At 30.8% G+C, this 12,181-nt stretch overlaps 1 protein-coding gene across 17 annotated transcripts in view; it reads right to left on the reverse strand.

Moving 5' to 3' along the window:
• Positions 1-6,674: 6,674 nt before the first annotated feature.
• The window catches only part of LOC107168435 (CUGBP Elav-like family member 1), a 194,864-nt gene continuing 189,357 nt past the window's right edge, over positions 6,675-12,181 (reverse strand). For all 17 annotated transcript variants that reach the window (XM_089225092.1, XM_089225105.1, XM_089225101.1 and 14 more), the window contains one exon: positions 6,675-8,596. In XM_089225092.1, coding sequence (XP_089081218.1) covers positions 8,469-8,596 — 128 coding nt within the window. In that variant the 3' untranslated portion in view covers positions 6,675-8,468. The remainder of the gene's footprint in view (positions 8,597-12,181) is intronic.

A 12,181-nucleotide genomic window follows, 5' to 3' on the forward strand; every position in this document is an offset into this window, starting at 1 on the left:
CCCGGATTTTTTACGAATTTCGCCAAAGGTCCGATACCGCTGCACGGATTAAGTACACGGGCCGGAGAGTAGGTAATAAAATATCATATAATATTCATGTATACAACATATAAATGTATGATATTAATATGATTGGAATTTATGATATTCGATTTTGCTGAGCTTTTCAAATTATTACGAGGACCTGGATTACCCAACACTGAGCCTAAAACGATGGTATGCCGAGTGTAGTTGTACAAACACAGTGCCCTGCATTAGACACGCATCATATTGGGTACTTTTAACCGCCCCGAATTTCACGGAATTACGAATAAGCACATTACTTAGCGCATTATACTTGATTACTTTATCCAGAGCTTATTTGAAATATTAAAAATACGGCTTAAAGTTACAATATAATCGTATTATTATTAAGTTTATTTAATCGATTAAAGATTGAAGCGCACCTATGTATATAGCTATCCAATATAGGATTTATTTTATGGGCAATCGCGGTGATAATTTAATGAAATATTTAATAACAATATATTATTATATTCTTTAGCAATGAGGACGGTCAGGCATTTATCAACGATATACTTTTCAACCTTTGTTATATGACAATATTTGCTTTTCGTTCACCCCAAATGAGTATTGACTTCACGTCATTGTTATGGTAAGTGTTATGACTATACTTACGAGTAAAATATCACAATTTCAATTATCTCATAAGTCGCTTTAAAATAACAAAAATATTAATACAAGCCTATGATATTTTACTTTTACTATAGGTGAATTCTATCTAATATTAAATCTAACGACACAAGATTAGACCTGCTGCTGTTGAACTGAGATTTACTACTAGCCATGGCGGTCGTGGATCAGAAACAGACTGGAGTCTGGAATGCAGTAATAATAAATTACCGCTTACGGTTGATTAAAAATTATAACAGTACAAAACAATAGTTTTATTAATAGAGACCTATACTTTTTTTTTTTTTTCTATGGTATCGAGGACCGGAGAAGGAACTATGTTGCCAATACTTCTCCTCCGGGTTAGAGACCTATACTTGACATAATAACATTTTAATTCATCAGCCCCTCCCCCCCAAAAAAAATAATATCCTAAGCACGCCATTGTGGTATACCGTATTGGAGGAAAAGTTCAAAAAAAAAAAAAAAAAAACTATTTTTGAATAGAATTTAACGAATAAGGTAGCCAATCGACTTGTGTAATAATAATTTAAAAGTTAAACTAGGCAGTAATAAAACTCTGCGTAGCTTTTAATTTGCGACCTATGTCGAACCTTTTTGATGCAGTGTTGTGCGCGTAGTGGATTTTTCTCTATAATAATATGTGATTCATAAATACTTATAAATATAATATATTATCTGGTTGAATTTTGAATTGACTAGTTTGAAGTGCAATTAAGTCCAATTCATGTACAGGCATAGGTGCAAATAGAAGGGGGGACTTAGGGGGTATTAGTACCCTCAACGAATGTTCGTGTTTATATGTATCAAAAACTTACAAAAAGAAAAACTAAAATGAGAAAATGCATAGCTTAAGCACCCCTAATTTTTTTTTTAACCCCCCATGTGTGCAGGTACAGGTATTCTCCATTCCTAGAATTAAACAGAGCGGGCGTTTCAAAAATAATTCACTGGCTATCACCAGCGTGAACCAGTCATCGGCGGAACAAAGTGTCTTTCACGGGGCCCATGGAAATAATATCAGGTGTTAAGTCACGACGGCGTTGGGGCACAGACTTCTATATATTAACTATAGATAAGTAACTCCGGGCATTAGTTGAAGACGGGTTCCGCCATTTCCTTGGTTAGCAAATAGTATGCCATATCATATTGTAATTTGTATTATGTATTCATATTAAATATTAATCAATGTTGTATTTTATTTTTTCCAGACTTGTTTTGTTTGTAACCAAAAAAAAAATTAAAATATTTCACATATAGATCATTTTTTTATCATTATTATTATCTTTCGCCTTTAAAAAAATATACTATTTCATTTATTCCTAATACATTTTGTGTACGCAAACCAACAAAATGGCGGTCGTCCCCGTGCGAGCTACACTGATAACAATGTAAATAATTCAAGAGTAGGTATAGGCTTATATAGTTAGTACAGCAAAGTCTGGGTGTTGTAGACTGAAACATTGAGATGCTGCAGGTCATAGTTTGGTTAGGTTCGGCTAACCTAACCTAACCTAACCTATGACGTGGTTATGGACATGGACAGCCGAGTACCTATAAAGGGGTTAATGTGAAGGAGCCACTCGACATTGTTCATCGTGCAGTGACGACAGGTGGCGGTCGCATAATAATTGAACATTTCAGCGAATGTATAAGTAATCGTCATGAAATAATATTTAGAGGTACTAACTCTGTACCGACGGTTTTTCAAAAAGTTCACATCCGTTCAAAATAGGCGCATTATTTTTAAAACGTCTCGTATTTATACAACACCGCGTACACTCATCAGGCATCGAAGAATTAAGGTGTGAACAATTGTACGACACTCGAATAATGCGGTCGTAATAGTGGTTTGACACTTTGACAGTTCTTCGGTCGGACAATTTTTTATCGCACACGCGCAAGAGTGAGTACGACAGTGACCGAACCACGTTCACAACGGAATCGACGAGGGATGAGCAATTGTTTGGGTATATGGGTGCAACCACTACACAAGCGACAGATAACCGTGGTCAGACAATCTCCTGGCTCGACGGGTAGGTACGATGTGACGATGGGTGGTAGCCCCATAGATAGACATAGGGACCGCACGAACCGAGAAATCCTTCGCCTCCCACCCACGGTTATTGCGCGACAACTGTATATTAAATCGACTGAGACTTGAAAGAGATAGAAATATTCGTTGGCGATGATGGTGAAATTGTATATTGTTATTTCCTTATCCCGTAGACATAATAATAATAATAATATATTATTATTATTGTTATTGTTATTGTTATTGCCTATATACTACGGCTACCACTGGCCATAGACATAACATCAAGTTATTATGTGTACTCATGTCTATTATATCAATATAGGTATTGCAATAATATTATATTGCAATTGTCCAATAATATAGTTCAAAATGATACAATGATGATTGTCAATTTGATGTTAATCCATTAAATGTATAAATTATTTTGTCAAACTCGGATTAAGTATAGGCAGCTTGGTAGATATTCAAAATAAAAGTTGAAATTTTGTTATTTGTCTGAAAACTAGAATGAGGACGAACAAAGGATTGTGGACATTATTTATAAGTTCTAAGTCACTCTAATGTTTTCGTTAATCTGAATTCGATGATAAAATCCTAGCCATGTTATAAAATGATTCTGATAGAAGACGATCTGTGTAGGCCTTCGGTATAATAGAAGAAGTTTATTGTACCTATATTACAATACCTATTGTATATTCCAGCCTCCAGGTATATTATAGGTAGACTCGGGGGCGGACTGGCTAAGGCGGCGAGTGGGCTTGTAAAATTTTGGGCCGATAAAATTAAAACTGAAAAAACGTAAAAATTGTGTTACGTAGACAAAGAAATAATAATATTAGTTTAAAATTATAGAATAATCGACATAATACACATACGACGAGAATTTAATATTACATAATATGTATGTATTTTTTTTTCTTGACAATTAGTTTTCAAAACTATAGTTCTTATTATGATAAATGTGTATATCTTTAGTTAAGTATTTAAAGTTTTTCAAAAGAAATTTTTAAATAATTATGTAGTTTTCATATTGTTATAAACATTTAAATACTTTTTTATGTGTACATTTAACTTATCATTTGCATTTCTTTACTGAATAAAATAAAAAATAATAAAATAGTAATTTTCTAAATTTTGGGCCGAATTATTTGTTTCCCCGGGGCCGATTTTTATTCCCAGTCCGCCCCTGTAGGTAGTATATATTATATATATATTTTTAACTCGTTTATATTATACATAATGTCTATATATTATATTGTATACATATCTACGAGGTGTTACAAAAACTCAATTGGTGAACGAGGATGGCGATGGTCACACTATGAGGGAAGACCCTTTCTGATACTTTTAAGGACAACACTATACTACTATCAACTAGTAAAGGCATGCCAATCTCAGAGTATCAAGTGGGCCAAATATATTGAACCATTGAAGTGCTTCATATTATGCGAGTCTCACATATTTTGTTTATCACAAGATAAGACAGTATAATAATGTTTACCTATGTACCAAAATAAACCATTATTCTCTATAAGAATCTAAATTAGGTTAGTATAGTAGTTAGTATTGTGACACGGTAGGTATGTTTTAATATAGGTATATATATTTATTATTATTTCATGTTTTTGTTCATTAGTCACGAGACACAAAAAAAATGAGCTGAGGGCCACGTGTTTGACTGGCCTATCTATATAAGCATTTCAAACACAAGTTTTATCATAAGACTTATTATTTTAGAGCCCCGCGGTCTACGACGGCTCATTATACATAATTTAAAATTTTTGCAACCATCTGTCTACGGAAATTCGTTAATAATGACTATACATATTTTTTGTCCAAGCTGTCTTTCGTGGTATTCACAGCATGACACCGTGGCTATATTTGGTTCGGAACAGCACCGCAAAAAACCACTGTTCTAGTCGTTCTAGAGTACCTATAATATTATTACATAGAAATAAAATTAATTCAACTTATCGGCTACCGAATGGGTGATAACAATTTAAAATTAAATATGACCTATGGTAAAAAAATATCCTGTATAGATCATAGATTATTGGCGGAAGTAGGTAAATCTCCGCAATGAAATGTGATTCGTATAAAACAATGACATTATATATACATATATATGTATGTATTGTATCATTGAATTCAAATTTAACACCACCTATCGCAGTGGCCCACTTTTGACCTACTGGCTACACTCTTAACGGCAGAGTGTCATCCACTTAGCTTCTTCTTTTTATATTTTTCTTTTGTCTGAAATTGTTTTCACGTGTGTACGTGATTTTAGTTCAACAAGATATCTGATTTTCAACTTTTAGGAGGATTTGATTGAAAGTTACCAAATTATTATAAGCCACACACGTACATCGAATTATGGTTTACTATAGAAATCTAACAATAACACCAACTGAGTGAGCTTTCCTCAATTATTTTTTTGTTGTAACTCAAAAAAAAAAATAATAAATAATAATAATAATAATAATAATAACATTAGAGATTTAAAATGTTGAGTTTTTATTTTCATATTGATGTCTACATGATAAAATGTTCAGTAAAATCAAAAAATCAAAAACATTTAATATATGATTCCTCATAAGTTGTACTTTCTGTAACTGTATAAAAATGATCAAAAATTGTTTCTATATTCAAATTATTATAATGAATGAAAACATTAATAGGTACATTTTTTAATATCCATATAGCTAAAGAGTAACCCGAAACTCATTTTCAAATGAATAGTGTATATACAAAAATAAATATTTGACCACGATTAGAATCTAAAATAAATACATAAAACAAACAAAAATTCCGAATTCAATCAAAAAATAAATCCAATCGTTTCATTACCGTGCCCAATTTCAAAATGTATACCAACTTGTAAATAATTTTTAAAAACATATAATTTATGCCATAGTCGATACACTTGAAACGAATATCAATGTTTACATTTTTGACGCGGCCGCTCAAGTCTCTTATACGTGAGAAAAATTATTTTATCCGTAAAATGATACAAATATTACCACATCAGTAATGTTTCTACTTAACCGCCTAAATACATACCTCTCATGATATAATTCAATTATAATGCGAAGCTTTTGGTCTTCATTTCAAATTATTGTCTATTATTTCTTTATCTAAATTTTTGAAAGAATGAGACCAATTTTGAATTTTTTTGTTTCACATCCTAATCATTGATGCAAAATCACCGTGTATCATCTATCATCACTAGCCAAGTAAAAATAACACTGAAATTTAGTTTTATAACCAATATATCCCTTACAAAACTACCAATCAGATTAAAATACTTTTTTTTCTTAAAATTATTTACAATTTATACAGTATACTATATTAATCAATGTAATAATTACATTTTATAGTTAATAAAGGCTTGTGACAAGAGATTATCGTTTATGGGCAGATACTCAGTCACTCAGCAGTTACACTCCACCAGGTAATCTTTGGAATTATTGAATATATTTTATTTTATATTTATTTATGAAGGTAGGCATAAGGCATCTCTAAGTCTTAGTGAAGTCAGATTGGTGAAACGCCTGAAGCGTTTTATTGGATGGTTTTTTGAAATCTAATATAGAATGATTGTAGGTTTCTTAAAATCTTGAGAAAAAAAAACCTCAGGTATTGTTTTTTGTGCTAAAACTATTAATTTGGCTACTGCCATCTGTTAAAAAGTGCACAATAATTATGATGATATAAATCATATAAGTTTGTAAGTTCAATTTAAAGGTAATACAATTATTGAATTGATTTTTATGTATTAATATGATTTTTTTGTCATTTTCGTTTCGATATATAACTAAACAATATATTGATAATAGCAATGCATTTTATGAGTAAACACAAGTATCGCAGAAAATAAACATATCAACTCACAAATGCCAACACAAGACTTAATTGTATGGCATTATTACATGCAAATGTATTTGTATTAAGTATCCATTTAATAACTTCATAAAAATGAACAGAAAAAAATATGTTTAAACACAAAAAACTTTTTTTCACAAACAATAAGTGAACATCAATAAACATAATATTACAACGTGTTTTATCTAAATATATTATATAATAAGAGTCTTCAAAAATTGGAGGGGAGAATTATTGAAACAAAATTTAAAAAAAAACCATTTCACTTGGGCTAGATATCTTAACCTAATATTACATAACATAATATAGCCTAATGCAAAAAAAAAAAAATATGTTAAAATCGCTATAGCACCAAAACACTAGTTTTAAAAATATTCAATACGTTTTGACTAAGTTACTAGCTCACAAGTAGCAGTGCTATAATATATATGTATATAAACAAATATATAATAAAATTAAGTTTTGATGCTTTTAATTAATAGGGGGGGAGAAAAAAAACATTTTAATAATAATAAAACAAAACAAAATTAGGCTATTCTTTATCACAATAATGCCTGTCAACGATCGTGATGATTGATATCATATAAACATTTATTCAACAATATTATTACTTTATATAATATAAATGCAAACGGGACACAAGACAAAAAGACAAATTTTCACAATCATGAACACGTGATTTTTTTTAGTATTTTCTTTAAGCACAAAAACATAATAATATCACCTAAACAAAAATGTAAGTCTTTGTAGTTATGAAAATGGCATCAATTTGAAAAAGTCTATAAAATTATTAACACATGCAAAAACAATAAATTAAAATTAATACTGAACAAAATTTAATTTTATAAGTCGTTGCAATTAAAAAGAAAAAACAAAACAAACATTATTATTAGGTAGTTATTACACATAAGTATACTAATTTGACCACCTATAATTACAAAACTGTACGCTAAACAAGTTTTTTGAGTTATTTTTTTTTTTTTTTTGTTAAACTACAGGAACCATTACGGTGTGTAATTCAAATAGTTTTTAGTACATTATCAATATTAATTATCAAATAAATTACATTTCTTTAGGGGTATACTCTCTTTAATACCCTGATTGCCGAACAAATAATTTCAAGGGTATACACGATTAGTTCGAAAATGACAAAGAAAAACATTACATATTAATAATAAAAGAGCAGTCTAGAAATGTCATTTACCGATCAAAAATTAATAAATTTAAGACTACTGTTCAGTGTTAAGTGTAAAACCATAGAAACATAAAGGCGAGTCCCAAAGAATAATAATAACAAAAAATTGGTCCTTTAGTAAAGAAATAAAAACATTAGAACAAAAAAAAAAAATAATAATAATAATGAAGAAGAAATACATGGAAACAAAACAAAATTAATAATCTGACATAGGTATTTCCTTATACATATAAGACTTATATACATATCCATAATAAAATAGTTCAACCGAGAATGTCAGTATATAATTAAGTTATGTATCGATTTATCGTAATTCAATATAATATAGTTCATTACATATTTCTTTCTCGAATATACTATTTTACCTCAAAAGCTGCATTAAAAATATTCCTATCATTCTGTGTCATGTAGATATATAGGTACATATTTATATAATATACATAAAAATAAAAACAAAACAAAACAAAAACAAAAACAAAAAACGAAACAAAATTAAAAGAATCCAAGTATTATTATGTACACACATAACAATATTATTATTATTATTATATTTCATGTCTTCTTAAACAAAAACAAAAGGGAGTACACAACCGTTCTTGCCGGGTGCGTGGCACGATCGGTCGTGGTTATTGGTCGGTCGATCGGTGGTTGGCGCTGTTAGTACGGCCTGGACGCTTCTTTGGGTCTCTTGAGTTGCACTTTCAGCCTTTTGTTGCCCACCTGGTACGAGTTCATCGTCTGTATAGCCGCCTGTGCGCTGTACGCATTATCGTACGACACGAACCCTAAATAAAATGAACATAACAAAAAAAAAATGTGAGTATTTCGTACGATATGTTTATATTATTAAAATCATCATTGTAATTATCAGTCAAAATATTATGTATTAACCATCATGTAGATGGTATCTAATCGATATACCTATCACGATCAGTGGCCTAAATTGGGGAGTCACACTTGCTACCTCTGAAAAATACTAGGGTCGCAAAAGTATAATATTTGAAATTTTTGAACTTAGAAATCGCCATTTAAATCTATGTGTATCTATTTATATTTTAAAATACATTAAATTTAATTAGTTTTGGTAACTGAAATACGAAAATCAGTGAAAAACTGTTGGTGGTAATAGAGGGGGGGGGGCAAATACTGTCACGGATTTTGAGGACTTTTGGAATCCCATAGTTCAATAAAACTTACGCCACTGATCAAGATCATCTATTATTAGTATTTTGAATGATGGTGGATATTATATTATTAAATAATTATCCATGGTTATTCTACTCCCTCGACAATGAGTAGCAGCCAATACGCCAATACAGTCAAAACTTGATAACTCGAAATTGAGGTAATTTGAGAGTCAACATTTCGTTATAGGGTATAAAATAATATTAGGAAATACTAGTACGCATATATTAATATATGATTATGTATTGTTTTTGAATTAGATATTGTATTATTTTTAAGTGATTAAAAAAATTACCAGTTAGGTATGTTTTATTGATTTTACATGGTGTTAATCACAATCTGCACATGGAGTAAAATAATCAGGGAAATATCAATTTAAAGACTAAAAAAATAAATCATTTCAGATTTAGCCCTTTGTCGCATACTAATAAAAAAACGTTGAATTTAGCACAATATAATCTTTTGTTTTTCATACACTATTCAAATAGGAAGAGCCGAGGACCGGATAAATCAGAGTTATCATACTCAACAACGTATTTCGAGTTGGCCAAGTTCGACTGCACCAGAAGTACACAATTCACAGTAGCAAATACAAATAGATACAACAATGTATTATCATGCATGCTCGTCGTTGTTTTAGGCGAACCCACCAGCACCACAATCAAACACGTCTCGTGCAGAGGTCTACACCGTGAATTATTATCACATCTACGCGATAAAAACCACCCCCGAGGGACAAAACTACGTTCGGCAAAAAAAAAAAATATTACATTGTTTGTCGGAATATTTGATATGTATATTTTTTTTCACTTTTGCCGAACGGTCGCGGTGTAAAGAGGAGGAGGATTGAATGTTGCGACGAAAATCAATACGAAATTCATTATTTGAATCGGAATCTGCAGACCGCCCGCGATGATGCCAACAGTCATGGGGCCGGAATTATCCGAGTGTAAAATATCAATAAAAATGTAAAATCAACATTTTCAAAAATTAGTCTTATGACACGCGAGCGAAACATCCAGCCCCACACGCACAGTTCAAATATTTAAACGACCTAAAAAATAAAATAAAAATAAAAAATTTGTTATTTGTTGCGCGTTTTTTTATTAAATCGAACATCTGCGTTTCGTTATAAATATCCAACGAAATAATAATAAACTTTAAATAGAGGACCATTTTAAAGAAAACTATGTTTCAAACGTGCCTTTTATAATTTTCTGATACGAAAACATTTTTTTTTGTGTGTGTATGCGTATGACGAGTAATTAAGTAACAAATATTACGTAATGGAATGTAGTGTGATCAAAATTTAAGCCAGTCGTAGGAAAAACGAATTCATTTACCCTAATTGCTGAATTTATTTCTACAACTGGAAAATGTTTATCTTCAATTTTTATTGTAGCTAAGTTTTTTTGAAACAGAAGAAAACAAGTACTTTTATGCTTTGTCGTGCTCGTTTCGGCGCTGGCGTAAGATTATTAATCGTCTGATTCGTTATACACATATATACTCACTGCGGCGAGACTTAACCAATTACTGAGCATTGTCCAGCAGACATATTTGTATTTTGTGTGTAAAGCGAGGAGCATAGTTGTGTATTATTATTATTATTCATTAAAATACGATCGGTTGTCAATTTGATTTAATTATTTCTTTTTTTTTTACTATTATTGCTGTATTAATAATATAATATAATTATTATTACCAGACGAGGCGATTAGATCAATACCGCTAAAAACCAAAGGTCTACGGGAAGCATGCATTATTATATTAATTTAAGAGGACGCAACCACTCGTGTATACTTTGTCTCCATTGTCTTGCTCACGTGCAACTACGGTTTGGTCCTCCAGCAAATCTACGGACAAGCCCCAAAACCGAAAGTTTTGATTCGATTTTGAAACTTAGTATTAAGTAGTTAAGTAGCTAGTTAAGAGGACGTCGTTATGTCGTCTCCGTCTTACACGCCTACAACATGGCAAATATTCGTTCACTACAGTTTCAATACCTAGTAGTTTTTATATTTATTTGAGTGAATTGATCTTAATCACTAAATTGTTAGGTACAAATATTATCCGTGTTCTATCGTTGTAATGTTTTTTAACAATGATATAATTTTAAAATGAATTATGAGCATTTTCAAATATTAATATTTTATATACTCAGAACTCACTTAAAAATTTAAATATCGTAAAAACCAACAAGAGAATACAGATAATGTTCTTACCTAAAAGTTTGGTAATGGTCTATTTATTCTATTATCGAAACTAACAGTACGCTATTGAATATAGTGAACGAAAATTTGCATTGTAATACGGTATAACTGGAAAAACACATGCTGGCGCGACGATTTCTTAAATCGTTGGTTTTTATTTCGAGTTGAAACACGCGACAATCAAACAGATGACAATTCCACGTGATTAATGTCAATAACTAATGTTACTGACTAATGCAATATGTTATTGTATTGCGGAATGCGAGCTTGCGATACAAAAAAAGAACTAATTCACAGTTGTTGCGTTTTCTTAACAGTCGAATATTGTTTGTCAAGGATATACTGTAAACAATATACTGTTGGACGTCATTTTTCAGGCATGTCTATAATATAAGCATAATATACACCCTAATATTGTTACTAATTTATGATTAGATAAAATTGCACTACAGGCAAAAGCAAGACAATACAACAAGACAACATAATATGATATATTATTCTATTCCAATAATTATAGGCATAATTATACTTAACTAATTATTGGTAGGGTAAAATAGGTGTACAATAAACGGGCAGTTATAGGTTGACTCCATAAGTGAGCAATCGTCCCCCCCCCAAACCCAAAATGTAAAGATAAAAAATCTGAAGAAACATATATATTGACCGATTATTGCATAGATAAAAAATATGTGTTTCCCATTAAAGGTATCCGTGACCAACCTCGCGGAGTGGCGCACACACGAAAGTATTGGAAATATCCTCAACTATTTTCACATCGTTAAAATTTCAATGTCACGGATACAAAATTAAATAACATCGTTTTTGACAGTATACAAAACTTCGTGCCAACGCTTTAATATATATATATATATATATTTTTTTTGTAAAAGAGAAAAAATATTGATAAAGATAATTAGTATAACTTATCGCGTAATTTTTCCCCGTTTTCCGCTCATATAATGTGCACCAGCG

This window comes from Diuraphis noxia, unplaced genomic scaffold, assembly GCF_037042655.1.
Source record: "Diuraphis noxia isolate RWA-SAM2 unplaced genomic scaffold, SU_Dnox_SAM2 contig0004, whole genome shotgun sequence".
Taxonomy (NCBI): Eukaryota; Metazoa; Arthropoda; class Insecta; order Hemiptera; family Aphididae; genus Diuraphis; species Diuraphis noxia.